The sequence below is a fragment of the Salvelinus fontinalis genome, unplaced genomic scaffold (assembly GCF_029448725.1).
Source record: "Salvelinus fontinalis isolate EN_2023a unplaced genomic scaffold, ASM2944872v1 scaffold_0105, whole genome shotgun sequence".
Classification (NCBI taxonomy): Eukaryota; Metazoa; Chordata; class Actinopteri; order Salmoniformes; family Salmonidae; genus Salvelinus; species Salvelinus fontinalis.
Genome location: NW_026600314.1, coordinates 162125 through 177689, shown reverse-complemented (window position 1 = coordinate 177689; position 15565 = coordinate 162125). Strand labels below are relative to the sequence as shown.

General features: G+C 49.0%; 1 protein-coding gene across 1 annotated transcript in view; it reads right to left on the bottom strand.

Annotated features, from left to right (window-relative positions):
• Positions 1-7076, bottom strand: part of dnaaf9 (dynein axonemal assembly factor 9) — a 194146-nt gene extending 187070 nt beyond the window's left edge. Inside the window, exons 1-2 of the mRNA XM_055911908.1 lie at positions 6869-7076; positions 1366-1442 (exon numbers count right to left, since the gene is read on the bottom strand). Coding sequence (XP_055767883.1) covers positions 1366-1442; positions 6869-6924 — 133 coding nt within the window. The 5' untranslated portion in view covers positions 6925-7076. The remainder of the gene's footprint in view (positions 1-1365; positions 1443-6868) is intronic.
• Positions 7077-15565: the final 8489 nt, after the last annotated feature.

Below are 15565 nucleotides of genomic sequence, written 5' to 3'. Positions count from 1 at the left end.
CATCACCTATATAAAACAGGGAAGTTAATATGACTACATATACTACAACATAGCTAAAGCATCACCTATATAAAACAGGGAAGTTAATATGACTACAACATAGCTAAAGCATCACCTATATAAAACAGGGAAGTTAATATGACTACATATACAACAACATAGCTAAAGCATCATCTATATAAAACAGGGAAGTTAATATGACTACATATACAACAACATAGCTAAAGCATCAACTATATAAAACAGGGAAGTTAATATGACTACAACATAGCTAAAGCATCATCTATATAAAACAGGGAAGTTAATATGATTACATATACAACAACATAGCTAAAGCATCATCTATATAAAACAGGGAAGTTAATATGACTACAACATAGCTAAAGCATCATCTATATAAAACAGGGAAGTTAATATGACTACAACATAGCTAAAGCATCATCTATATAAAACAGGGAAGTTAATATGACTACATATACAACAACATAGCTAAAGCATCATCTATATAAAACAGGGAAGTTAATATGACTACAACATAGCTAAAGCATCATCTATATAAAACAGGGAAGTTAATATGACTACAACATAGCTAAAGCATCATCTATATAAAACAGGGAAGTTAATATGACTACAACATAGCTAAAGCATCATCTATTTAAAACAGGGAAGTTAATATGACTACAACATAGCTAAAGCATCATCTATATAAAACAGGGAAGTTAATATGACTACATATACAACAACATAGCTAAAGCATCATCTATATAAAACAGGGAATAGGGTACAAAACATTAAGAACACCTGCTCTTTCCATGAGAGACTGACCAGGAGAAAGCTACTGTATGATCCCTTATTGATGTCACTTGTTAAAGCCACTTCAATTAGTGTAGATGAAGGGAAGGAGTCGGGTTAAATAATGTTTTTAAGCCTTGACACAGGATTGTGTATGTGTGCCATTCAGAGATTTAAGTGCCTATGAACGGGGTATGGTAGTAGATGCCAGGCGCACCGGTTTGTGTCAAGAACTGCAACGCTGCTGGGTTTTTCACGCTCAACAGTTCCCCGTGTGTATCAAGAATGGCCCACCACCCAAATGGAAACATTGGAGTCAACATGGGCCAGCATCCCTGTGGAACGCTTGACACCTTGAAGAGTCCATGTCCCGACGAATTGAGACTGTTCTGAGGGCAAAGGGGGGGAAACTCAATATTAGGAAGGTGTTCCTAATGTTTGGTATACTAAGTATATAAGTAATAATGTCTCAAGAAAGTTTACTGTGTTCAAGCAATGTTTAATATATTGTCATGATGTCAAATCCAACTTCCTCAGACTGAATGTTGACTCCAGTATTGAGACAGGACTCACCCAGAGAGCAAAGAATCCCATCAGGGCTGGCTTCCCCCTCCCACAGCAGTGACTGGACATGGCGCAGATGGGAGCAGCTGAAAAAGACAATATAACGTTGCTACAGTCGGTGCCATTGTCAAAATACAAATAAACATCCATCATATGGACCTAAAATTGGATCGAAGCCAGTGCCCTTGGAGCAGCAATTGGAGAAAAGGCTATCAGTCCGACGGCGAGAAAGAGGAAATGCCATGACTCGAAAGCGGGGGGAAAATAGTTCTAAGTACAAACCTTCATCGCCTGAATACAAGCCAGGTAATATTACTTCTAAATCTAGTTTATCACTTGAGCATTTTGAGGATGTTGGATACCATGGGTCTGCTGGCTCTCTTGAGAATCATGAGATGTAGTCAGTGATGATTCCTCTGAAATTGAGGCTGACCAGGATGAAGGCCGTCCTGTGGCAGCAGGTGTGGTGGTACAGATTTCCAACGTTTGCCCTGAAAATCCTACCAGAGATGATATTGGACCGGTAGGAGTGCAGTTTTTTGGAATAAATGTATCTATGCTTTTTGGCTGACCGATATGTTGTTTCAAGCTGGGTAAAGGACAAACTGGGAACTGTTACATCCGTCAAAGTTTAGAGAAGTGGAATTGTTTTAGATTTTTTGTGTATCCTCCACCCAGAGGCAGCAAGCGATCTGCATCAGGCGTCTCGGGACTCGACTGGTGTCATGTTCGGGGTGAAAGTAAGGCGGTATGGTCCGGTAAAACATGAGCCTATCACAATAATGAAAACTAAATGTCAAGAAAACTGTCGGCCATTACACCATTATTTATCATTAGGCTAACGCATGGCATGAAACATTTGCGACTGGACTTGAAAACGGATGGCATGGCCTAGACCAGGGATCATCAACTAGATTCAGCCTCGGCCCATTTTTCTTAAGCAGATGGTCGGGGGGCCGGAACAGGCAGGGTCGGCAGGTAGCCTAGTGGTTAAGAGTGTCGGGGGGCCGGAACAGGCAGGGTCGGCAGGTAGCCTAGTGGTTAAGAGTGTCGGGGGGCCGGAACAGGCAGGGTCGGCAGGTAGCCTAGTGGTTAAGAGTGTCGGGGGGCCGGAACAGGCAGGGTCGGCAGGTAGCCTAGTGGTTAAGAGTGTCGGGGGGCCGGAACAGGCAGGGTCGGCAGGTAGCCTTGTGGTTAAGAGTGTCGGAGGGCCGGAACAGGCAGGGTCGGCAGGTAGCCTAGTGGTTAAGAGTGTCGGGGGGCCGGAACAGGCAGGGTCGGCAGGTAGCCTAGTGGTTAAGAGTGTCGGGGGGCCGGAACAGGCAGGGTCGGCAGGTAGCCTAGTGGTTAAGAGTGTCGGGGGGCCGGAACAGGCAGGGTCGGCAGGTAGCCTTGTGGTTAAGAGTGTCGGAGGGCCGGAACAGGCAGGGTCGGCAGGTAGCCTAGTGGTTAAGAGTGTCGGGGGGCAGGAACAGGCAGGGTCGGCAGGTAGCCTAGTGGTTAAGAGTGTCGGGGGGCCGGAACAGGCAGGGTCGGCAGGTAGCCTAGTGGTTAAGAGTGTCGGGGGGCCGGAACAGGCAGGGTCGGCAGGTAGCCTAGTGGTTAAGAGTGTCGGGGGGCCGGAACAGGCAGGGTCGGCAGGTAGCCTAGTGGTTAAGAGTGTCGGGGGACCGGAACAGGCAGGGTCGGCAGGTAGCCTAGTGGTTAAGAGTGTCGGGGGGCCGGAACAGGCAGGGTCGGCAGGTAGCCTAGTGGTTAAGAGTGTCGGGGGGCCGGAACAGGCAGGGTCGGCAGGTAGCCTTGTGGTTAAGAGTGTCGGGGGGCCGGAACAGGCAGGGTCGGCAGGTAGCCTAGTGGTTAAGAGTGTCGGGGGGCAGGAACAGGCAGGGTCGGCAGGTAGCCTAGTGGTTAAGAGTGTCGGGGGGCCGGAACAGGCAGGGTCGGCAGGTAGCCTAGTGGTTAAGAGTGTCGGGGGGCCGGAACAGGCAGGGTCGGCAGGTAGCCTAGTGGTTAAGAGTGTCGGGGGGCCGGAACAGGCAGGGTCGGCAGGTAGCCTAGTGGTTAAGAGTGTCGGGGGACCGGAACAGGCAGGGTCGGCAGGTAGCCTAGTGGTTAAGAGTGTCGGGGGGCCGGAACAGGCAGGGTCGGCAGGTAGCCTAGTGGTTAAGAGTGTCGGGGGGCCGGAACAGGCAGGGTCGGCAGGTAGCCTAGTGGTTAAGAGTGTCGGGGGCCGGAACAGGCAGGGTCGGCAGGTAGCCTAGTGGTTAAGAGTGTCGGGGGCCGGAACATGCAGGGTCGGCAGGTAGCCTAGTGGTTAAGAGTGTCGGGGGGCCGGAACAGGCAGGGTCGGCAGGTAGCCTTGTGGTTAAGAGTGTCGGGGGGCCGGAACAGGCAGGGTCGGCAGGTAGCCTAGTGGTTAAGAGTGTCGGGGGACCGGAACAGGCAGGGTCGGCAGGTAGCCTAGTGGTTAAGAGTGTCGGGGGCCGGAACAGGCAGGGTCGGCAGGTAGCCTAGTGGTTAAGAGTGTCGGGGGGCCGGAACAGGCAGGGTCGGCAGGTAGCCTAGTGGTTAAGAGTGTCGGGGGCCGGAACAGGCAGGGTCGGCAGGTAGCCTAGTGGTTAAGAGTGTCGGGGGCCGGAACATGCAGGGTCGGCAGGTAGCCTAGTGGTTAAGAGTGTCGGGGGGCCGGAACAGGCAGGGTCGGCAGGTAGCCTTGTGGTTAAGAGTGTCGGGGGGCCGGAACAGGCAGGGTCGGCAGGTAGCCTAGTGGTTAAGAGTGTCGGGGGGCCGGAACAGGCAGGGTCGGCAGGTAGCCTAGTGGTTAAGAGTGTCGGGGGGCCGGAACAGGCAGGGTCGGCAGGTAGCCTAGTGGTTAAGAGTGTCGGGGGGCCGGAACAGGCAGGGTCGGCAGGTGGCCTAGTGGTTAAGAGTGTCGGGGGGCCGGAACAGGCAGGGTCGGCAGGTAGCCTAGTGGTTAAGAGTGTCGGGGGGCCGGAACAGGCAGGGTCGGCAGGTAGCCTAGTGGTTAAGAGTGTCGGGGGGGCGGAACAGGCAGGGTCGGCAGGTAGCCTAGTGGTTAAGAGTGTCGGGGGGCCGGAACAGGCAGGGTCGGCAGGTAGCCTAGTGGTTAAGAGTGTCGGGGGGCCGGAACAGGCAGGGTCGGCAGGTAGCCTAGTGGTTAAGAGTGTCGGGGGGCCGGAACAGGCAGGGTCGGCAGGTAGCCTAGTGGTTAAGAGTGTCGGGGGGCCGGAACAGGCAGGGTCGGCAGGTAGCCTAGTGGTTAAGAGTGTCGGGGGGCCGGAACAGGCAGGGTCGGCAGGTAGCCTAGTGGTTAAGAGTGTCGGGGGGCCAGAACAGGCAGGGTCGGCAGGTAGCCTAGTGGTTAAGAGTGTCGGGGGGCCAGAACAGGCAGGGTCGGCAGGTAGCCTAGTGGTTAAGATTGTAGGGGGGCCAGAACAGGCAGGGTCGGCAGGTAGCCTAGTGGTTAAGAGTGTCGGGGGGCCAGAACAGGCAGGGTCGGCAGGTAGCCTAGTGGTTAAGATTGTTGGGCCAGTAATTGAAAGGTCACTGGTTTGAATCCCTGAGACGACTAGAGCAAGGCACTTAACCCTAATTGCTCATGTAAGTCGCTCTGGATAAGAATGTCAACTAAAATATAAAGATAATTATAACTAATTTGTAGAATGCAAATTGACCACAAGAAGCCCAAACAGATGCTTGACTAGAACATTCGGCCCTCCCGAGTGGCGCAGCGGTCTAAGGCTGCGCTAGTTGCGTTACTACAGATCCTGGTTCGATCCCAGGCTGTGTCGCGACCGGGAGACCCCCAGCGTCGACCGGCTAGGGGAGGGTTTGGCCGGCTGGGATGTCCTTGTCCCATCGTGCTCTAGCGACTCCTGTGGCGGGCTGGGCGCTGACACGGTCGCCAGGTGTACGTGTTTCCTCCGACACATTGGTGCGGCTGGCTTCCGGGTTAAGCGTGTATTGTGTCAAAAAGCAGTGCGACTTGCCGGGGTTGTGTTCCGGAGGACTCTTGACCTTCGCCCCTCCCGAGTGGGTACAGGAGTTGCAGCGATGGGACAAGACTTTCAATTGGGGAGAAAAATATAAAAAATAATAATAATTTCAAACCTTGTTTACATTTGTATACAATCACGTCTCTATTATGCGTAAGTCGCTTTGTCCAAACTTTTCACTGGTACTGTATATAGATACAGAGATAAACGTTTTATGTTTTATAGTTGACAGACTGTGAAAACACTAGGAAATCAACTCCAAGTGATTATAATTTAAGAAATCTGTTCCCAAGTGAATACTATATATATATATATATATATATATATATATATATATATATATATATATATATATATATATATATAGTACCAGTCAAAGGGTTGGACACAGCTACTCATTCCAGGGTTTTTCTTTATTTTTTTCTATTAGAATAATAGTGAAGACATCAAAACTATGAAATAACTATGATTAGGCCCACAGAGATCCTATTGAATTAATAAGGATTCTATATATAATTCTATGATTAGGCCCACAGAGATCCTATTGAATTAATAGTCAGAGGGAGTGTGAAGTTGGGGTTGAGAACACTGTGGGGCGCCTATGCAGCTGGGGGTCTGAAGTGCCCTGTACGAGAGACAAGTTGAGATTGCCTGAGTTAGAGTGGGGAAGACTTTCATATGCTGAGGCAGTAAAGAGAGTAGAGTATAGCCCACGGATGAGGGATTTGACTGGGAGCCCCCAAGTGAGTAGGCCTGAAGAGAGAGATTCAGAGAGGATGAGTTTTAATAAGGTTGGATTTCTTGCATTTATAACCATGGTGATCAACTGCACTGCACTGATGGAGCAGAAATCACAGAAGAAAGATGTGATAGTTGAAGCAGCAGAGAAATATTTGGGTGAGAGATTTTTGTGCAGAAGATCTACAGGAAGTTGAGAGAAGGGTTTCCATCCTCCAAGGACAATGGCCTGGTGTAGAATCGTTTAAGGCTAAAGTAGTGGGATGGGGTTTTGGGGGATAGTATGCAGGGTTAGATGGTGGTGCAATTAAAATGTTCCACCTTCTACCTTTTTTCGTATGATCAAAATGTGCAATCCGCACTCAGACCTGCGAAAGCCAGAAACAACACAGCATCTACAGTAAATAAGAAAAAAAAAGACAGTAAAAAGGTGCAACGTATATGAATCTATCCGCAATGCACATTCCCACAGTGCGACTTTGATTGAATCCCTAGGGAATTGACGCTAGCAGCTAACAAGTCTAGCTACAGTCGATCGATTAGTTAGCTTCATATCTAGCTGATCCAATATCATAGTCAAACATTGCGAGATAGCTAACAGTAATTTTCAAGCAAACGTCAGCTAACGTTAGCTAGCTCAACTGCCGAGCAACGTAAAGAAGCAACACATCTGCAGCTAAATATTTATAGCTGGCTAGCTAGCTAGCTTCATCACATCCCTTTTCAGTAAACAAGATAGCGTCAGAAATCGACGTTACCTGACAGCGGGGCTCATACACGGGAATTGTCCGTTCACCCTGCGTATACAAGCCATTTTTTTAGCAAACGTCGTTATGGCGTTTTGAAAATAACGTTTTTTGAATCCGCTTCTATTTTTCAAGGCGCGAGTACCAGTCCCATCATTTTGTTCGTTAGCGTTGCTGCTATAGACCTGTAGAAAACTACACAAGACGGCATAGCAACCGCCTGGACCATTACACATTTAGGGGAGTAGCTTTTTAAACACAGTAATATGTAGGCTAAACAATATGCAATTCCATTAGTTATGGCTGGTATAAGACAAGTATCACGAAAGAGCATATCTAGTTTTTTTTTTTGGGGGGGGGGGGGGTATTAGTCGTTTCAATATCGAAAAGGATGTAACCACATATCGGAATCCCCCCTTCCTACACCACAGCAGCAGTCGATGTTAGCCCTTGATCATGACTCTCACAGTTCCATTACATTAGACGCAGGAATCTTCTGTGGGTGGGGTTGTTTAAGAGTCCCAAAGCTTCATCTCAACATTAACACGCATCGCTTGTGGTACAGTTTTCATATCAGCGAGAAATTATTTTCAAAATCAATAGGCTAAATTGATACACAGGGTTAGGGTTCCCACAGGGCCATATTTCCATGTTACAGTGCTTGTTTACAGAAGACAGAGTGGACTAACCTGTGCTAATTAGCTATCTGCGTCTCTCCGAACACCTGCGTGTATGTAACAGATGTGATCTTTACTCTCTCTGGGTAATAAAGAAAAGTAGCCCAGCCAATGGTTCCAGTTGATCTGTAGTTTATTTTGATAAAATATATTACATATGTTGTGCAAGGCTCGATAGTGCTTGTATGTCAATAGACTGGGATTTACAATCAATAATTGAACAATTACAAAAATATTAGAATACAATATGTAAAAATACTTAATAAAAAGATTGCACATTAGATATGCAGTTCTTGATGGGTGTAGAAAAACAACTCTGTATTAGCAGGGAGCTAATATGCCCATTACATTTAGAGCATGCTAACAAACTCTTCTTACAGCGATCATACATACAAAAGCACATCACAGGAAGATCACAATATCTAACAGGTACTGTACACACACACTAAGTGTACAAAACATTAAGGACAACCGCTCTTTCCATTTCAGAATGATCAGGTGAAAGCTGATTGATGTCACTTGTTAAATCCACTTCAATCAGTGTAGGTGAAGGGGAGGAGACAGAATTTTTAAACCTTAAGACAATTGCTTCTTAACACAGCGCATCCAACCCGGAAGCCAGCCGCGCACCAATGTGTCGGAGGAAACACCTTACACCTGGCGACCTGGTCAGCGTGCACTGCTCCCGGCACGCCACAGGAGTCGCTAGTGCGAGATGAGACAAGGATATCCCTGCCGGACAAACACCCCCTAATAGCCTCCGACACTCTACTTAACAAATTGGATGCAGTCTACCACAGTGCCATTCATTGTCACTAAAGCCCCATATACTACCCACCACTGCGACCTGTACGCTCTCGTTGGCTGGCCCTTGCTTCATACTCATAGCCACTTTACCCCTACCTGTATGTACAAATCTCATCGACCTGGCTGTAGTGGAGCAGGTTGAGCGCTTCAAGTTCCTTGGTGTCCACATCACCAACAAACTAACATGGTCCAAGCACACCAAGACAGTCGTGAAGAGGGTACGACAAAACCTATTCCCCCTCAGTAAACTAAAAAGATTTTGCATGGGTCCTCAAATCCTCAAAAGGTTCTACAGCTGCAACATCGAGAGCATCCTGACTGGTTGCATCACTGCCTGGTACGGCAACTGCTCGGCCTCCACCCGCCAGGCGCTACAGAGGGTAGTGCGTACGGCCCAGTACATCACTGGGGTCAAGCTTCCTGCCATCCAGGACCTCTACAGCAAGCGGTGTCAGAGGGAGGCCCTAAAAATTGTCAAAGACCCCAGCCACCCCAGTCAGACTGTTCTCTCTACTACCGCATGGCAAGCGGTACCGGAGTGCTAAGTCTAGGACAAAAAGGCTTCTCAACAGTTTTTACCCCCAAGCCATAAGACTCCTGAACAGGTAATCTAATGGCTACCCGGACTATTTGCATTGTGTGCCCCCCCAACCCCTCTTTTACACTACTGCTACTCTCTGTTAATCATATATGCATAGTCACTTTAACCATATCTACATGTACATACTACCTCAATCAGCCTGACTAACCGGTGTCTGTATGTAGCCTCGCTACTTTATATAGCCTCGCTGCTGTATACAGCCTGTCTTTTTACTGTTGTTTTATTTCTTTACCTACCTATTGTTCATCTAACACCTTTTTTGCACTATTGGTTAGAGCCTGTAAGTAAAGCATTTCACTGTAAGGTCTATAACTGTTGTATTCGGCACACGTGACAAATAAACTTGGATTTGATTTAGACAGGTGTGTGCCTTTCCAAATTATGTCCAATCAATTGAAATGACCACAGGTGGACTCCAATCAAGTTGTAGAAACATCTCAAGGATGATCAATGGAAACAGGATGCACCTGAGCTCAATTACGAGTCTCATTACAAATGTTCTGAATACTTATGTAAATAAGGTATCTGTTTTTTGTTTTTAATACATTTGCAAAAATGACTAAAAACCTGTTTTCGCTTTGTCATTATGGGGTATTGTGGGTAAATTGATGAGGAAACCAATGAATTTCCTCCCTTTTAGAATAATAACGTAACAACATGTGGAAGCGTTTTTGAATACTTTCTGAATGCACTGTACATACATACACACACTGGACATACTGTGGTATCCCAGGAGGTCTACGCCGGGGGATGGTAATAGAGGGGAGGTACGTGAGGCAACGTTGGCTCCCTCTGCTGGGAATACAGGAGCTGGGCACCCCGACACGGACAGCTCTAAGTGGAGGTAATTAGAGGAAAGTGCCAACCAGCCCGGAGGCCAAATAAAAGGAGCACGGTGACACACCGAGAGAGAACGGGGAGAGACAGACACCAAGCCACAGTAGAGAAGAAGGACCGAGCCAAACCTAAGAGATTTTCTTTGTTATGTTTATTTCTGTCTTTGTGGACTAAAACCTCCCTGTCTCTGTGTCAATCTCTGCACGCTTAAACCAACACCCCACATTTTACCACAATACATACACACTGTACTACATACACACACACTGTACTACATACACACACACTGTACTACATACACACACACTGTACTACACACACACACACACATACATATTGTAAATTGAGTAGAGTTGTGGACAATTCCATTATATTTCCAGTAAATTCAGAAAGTATTTTCTGCATTGAAGAGAATTGGGATAAAGAGTGTACTTGGTGAATTGACTGGAATACCGTACATCATTACTGAGATCCAGCCTCCACATCCTCCGTCTGAAATGGCCGTACATCATTACTGAGATGCAGCCTCCACGTCCTCCGTCTGAAATGGCCGTACATCATTACTGAGATGCAGCCTCCACGTCCTCCGTCTGAAATGGCCGTACATCATTACTGAGATGCAGCCTCCACATCCTCCGTCTGAAATGGCCGTACATCATTACTGAGATCCAGCCTCCACATCCTCCGTCTGAAATGGCCGTACATCATTACTGAGATGCAGCCTCCACGTCCTCCGTCTGAAATGGCCGTACATCATTACTGAGATGCAGCCTCCACGTCCTCCGTCTGAAATGGCCGTACATCATTACTGAGATGCAGCCTCCACATCCTCCGTCTGAAATGGCCGTACATCATTACTGAGATGCAGCCTCCACGTCCTCCGTCTGAAATGGCCGTACATCATTACTGAGATCCAGCCTCCACGTCCTCCGTCTGAAATGGCCGTACATCATTACTGAGATGCAGCCTCCACATCCTCCGTCTGAAATGGCCGTACATCATTACTGAGATGCAGCCTCCACGTCCTCCGTCTGAAATGGCCGTACATCATTACTGAGATGCAGCCTCCACGTCCTCCGTCTGAAATGGCCGTACATCATTACTGAGATGCAGCCTCCACGTCCTCCGTCTGAAATGGCCGTACATCATTACTGAGATGCAGCCTCCACGTCCTCCGTCTGAAATGGCCGTACATCATTACTGAGATGCAGCCTCCACGTCCTCCGTCTGAAATGGCCGTACATCATTACTGAGATGCAGCCTCCACGTCCTCCGTCTGAAATGGCCGTACATCATTACTGAGATGCAGCCTCCACGTCCTCCGTCTGAAATGGCCGTACATCATTACTGAGATGCAGCCTCCACGTCCTCCGTCTGAAATGGCCGTACATCATTACTGAGATGCAGCCTCCACGTCCTCCGTCTGAAATGGCCGTACATCATTACTGAGATGCAGCCTCCACGTCCTCCGTCTGAAATGGCCGTACATCATTACTGAGATCCAGCCTCCACGTCCTCCGTCTGAAATGGCCGTACATCATTACTGAGATGCAGCCTCCACATCCTCCGTCTGAAATGGCCGTACATCATTACTGAGATGCAGCCTCCACGTCCTCCGTCTGAAATGGCCGTACATCATTACTGAGATGCAGCCTCCACATCCTCCGTCTGAAATGGCCGTACATCATTACTGAGATGCAGCCTCCACATCCTCCGTCTGAAATGGCCGTACATCATTACTGAGATGCAGCCTCCACATCCTCCGTCTGAAATGGCCGTACATCATTACTGAGATCCACCCTCCACATCCTCCGTCTGAAGTGGCCGAACTATAAGGGCACAAGGCGAGTCCAGAAAAGGTAAAGGTCAAAACCGGGAGGAATAGAAAAGCAGGCACACCGGAAAACCACGCTGGTTGACTTGACTAACATATAAGATGAACTGGCACAGAGAGACAGGAAACATAGGGATAAAGGCTCTGGAGCAACGAACCGCCCTTGCTGTCTCTGCCTGGCCGGTTCTCCTCTCTCCACTGGGATTCTCTGCCTCTAACCCTATTACAGGGGCTGAGTCACTGGCTTACTGGTGCTCTTTCATGCCGTCCCTAGAAGGGGTGCGTCACTTGAGTGGGTTGAGTTACTGAGGTGATCTTCCTGTCTGGGTTGGCGCCCCCCTTGGTTTGTGCTGTGGTGTAGATCTTTGTGGGCTATACTCGGCCTTGTCTCAGGATGGTAAGTTGGTGGTTGAAGATATCCCTCTAGGGGTGTGGGGGCTGTGCTTTGGCAAAGTGAGGGGGGTTATATCCTTCCTGTTTGGCCCTGTCCAGGGGTATCTTCGGATGGGGCCACAGTGTCTCCTGACCCCTCCTGTCTCAGCCTCCAGTATTTATGCTGCAGTAGTTTATGTGTCGGGGGGCTAGGGTCAGTTGGTTATATCTGGAGTACTTCTCCTGTCTTATCCGGTGTCCTGTGTGAATTTAAGTATGCTCTCTCTAATTCTCTCCTTCTCTCTTTCTTTCTCACTCTCGGAGGACCTGAGCCCTAGGACCATGCGTCAGGACTACCGGGCATGATGACTCCTTGCTGTCCCCAGTCCACCTGGCCTTGCTGCTGTTCCAGTTTCAACTGTTCTGCCTGCGGCTATGGAACCCTGACCTGTCCACCGGACGTGCTACCTGTCCCAGACCTGCTGTTTTCAACTCTCTAGAGACCGCAGGAGCGTTAGAGATACTCTTAATGATCGGCTATGAAAAGCCAACTGACATTTACTCCTGATTATTATTTGACCATGCTGGTCATTTATGAACATTTGAACATCTTGGCCATGTTCTGTTATAATCTCCACCCGGCACAGCCAGAAGAGGACTGGCCACCCCTCATAGCCTGGTTCCTCTCTAGGTTTCTTCCTAGGTTTTGGCCTATCTAGGGGGTTTTACCTAGCCGTCGCGCTTCTACACCTGCATTGCTTGCTGTTTGGGGTTTTAGGCTGGGTTTCTGTACAGCACTTCGAGATATTAGCTGATGTACGAAGGGCTATATAAAATAAACTTGATTTGATTTGATTTGGTCAGTACAGGTGCATCAAAGCAAGGAAAGAGAGACTGAAAAACAGCTTCTATCTCAAGGCCATCAGACTGTTAAACAGCCACCACTAACATTGAGTGGCTGCTGCCAACATACTGACTCAACTCCTGCCACTTTAATAATGGAAATTGATGGAAATTAATGTAAAAATGTATCACTAGCCACTTTAAACAATGCCACTTAATATAATGTTTACATACCCTACATTACTCATCTCATATGTATATACTGTACTCTATACCATCTACTGCATCTTGCCATCTTTATGTAATACATGTACCACTAGCCACTTTAAACTATGCCACTTTATGTTTACATACCCTACATTACTCATCTCATATGTATATACTGTACTCTATACCATCTACTGCATCTTGCCTATGCCGTTCTGTACCATCACTCATTCATATATCTTTATGTACATATTCTTTATCCCTTTACACTTGCGTGTATAAGGTAGTAGTTGTGGAATTGTTAGGTTAGATTACTTGTTGTTATTACTGCATTGTCGGAACTAGAAGCACAAGCATTTTGCTACACTCGCATTAACATCTGCTAGCCATGTGTATATGTGACAAATATAATTTGATTTGATTTGAAATGGGCTGCCTTGGAGAATCTGTCCACCACTCTCAGAATGTTGGTGTTGCCATCTGACGGAAGAAGCCCAGTGATGAAATCCAGAGAAATATGGGACCAGGGGCGATGAGGGACAGAAAGTGGCTGTAGGAGGCCAGACGTAGCTTGCTTTGCTTTGCTCGCATACCATGCATGCGGCGTCAAAGGCCGAGACATCAGGAACCATGGTAGGCCACCAGAAGTGTTGACGGAGGGAAGCCAGGGTCCAATGAGTACCAGAATTACAGGTAAGCCTGGAGGAGTGAGTCCATTCCAGGAACGCATCAGGCACAAACAGATGGTTATTTGAGAGGCGCACGGCGATGCGGTACGGAGTTTGATTTGGCCACGGCGATGCGGTACGGAGTTTGATTTGGCCACGGCGATGCGGTACGGAGTTTGATTTGGCCACGGCGATGCGGTACGGAGCTTGATTTGGCCACGGCGATGCGGTACGGAGCTTGATTTGGCCACGGCGATGCGGTACGGAGCTTGATTTGGCAACGGCGATGCCATACGTAGTTTGATTTGGCCACGGCGATGCGGTACGGAGTTTGATTTGGCCACGGCGATGCGGTACGGAGTTTGATTTGGCCACGGCGATGCGGTACGGAGCTTGATTTGGCCACGGCGATGCGGTACGGAGCTTGATTTGGCCACGGCGATGCGGTACGGAGCTTGATTTGGCCACGGCGATGCGGTACGGAGTTTGATTTGGCCACGGCGATGCGGTACGGAGCTTGATTTGGCCACGGCGATGCGGTACGGAGCTTGATTTGGCCACGGCGATGCGGTACGGAGCTTGATTTGGCCACGGCGATGCGGTACGGAGTTTGATTTGGCCACGGCGATGCGGTACGGAGCTTGATTTGGCCACGGCGATGCGGTACGGAGTTTGATTTGGCCACGGCGATGCGGTACGGAGCTTGATTTGGCCACGGCGATGCGGTACGGAGCTTGATTTGGCCACGGCGATGCGGTACGGAGCTTGATTTGGCCACGGCGATGCGGTACGGAGTTTGATTTGGCCACGGCGATGCGGTACGGAGTTTGATTTGGCCACGGCGATGCGGTACGGAGTTTGATTTGGCCACGGCGATGCGGTACGGAGCTTGATTTGGCCACGGCGATGCGGTACGGAGCTTGATTTGGCCACGGCGATGCGGTACGGAGCTTGATTTGGCCACGGCGATGCGGTACGGAGCTTGATTTGGCCACGGCGATGCGGTACGGAGCTTGATTTGGCCAAAGCGATGCGGTACAGAGCTTGATTTGGCCACTGCGTGCCTCTGGAGGCGTTACACCCTCCACACCCTCCATACAAAGCCTCCGATTACATTTTCGGATCAAACATAACATGTCTTTTAGACTCAGAGCGTTACCTGGTTCCCAGGATGACAAGGTGTGGGTGTCCAACTCTGACATGTATCCTGAAACACTGAGGGAAACACCCTTACTGGATCTCACTTAGCCCACCCAGGAACAACCACAGGTCTGTGTGTGTGTGTGTGTGTGTGTGTGTGTGTGTGTGTGTGTGTGTGTGTGTGTGTGTGTGTGTGTGTGTGTGTGTGTGTGTGTGTGTGTGTGTGTGTGTGTGTGTGTGTGTGTGTGTGTGTGTGTGTGTGTGTGGTCTGACACTGAAACAGTTATCAGGGGTGATCTCCAAAGAATGCTTTTTTATGTTTAAATGTTTAATTATTTTTTCTCTACCCATCTGTCCTTCCCTTTCACTGTCCTCCTCCCTCCCCTCCCTCTCCCCCTCCTCCTCCCCTCCCCTCCACCCTCACCATCCTCCCTCCTTCTCCCTGCACCCTCACCCTCCTTCCTCCATCTCCCCCTTCCTCCTCCCTCTCCCCCTCCTTCTCCCCTCCCCTCCACCCTCACCCTCCTCCCTCATTCTCCCTGCACCCTCACCCTCCTTCCTCCATCTCCCCCCCCCTTCTCCCTTCTCTCGCTCCCTCACCACCCTCCCTCCTCATCCCTCTTCCCCCCTCCCTCTCCCCCCTCATTCTCCCTCCTACTCCCTCCCTCCACCCTCACCCTCCTCCCCCTCTCTCCTTCTCCCCCCCCTACTCCCTCCTCCCCC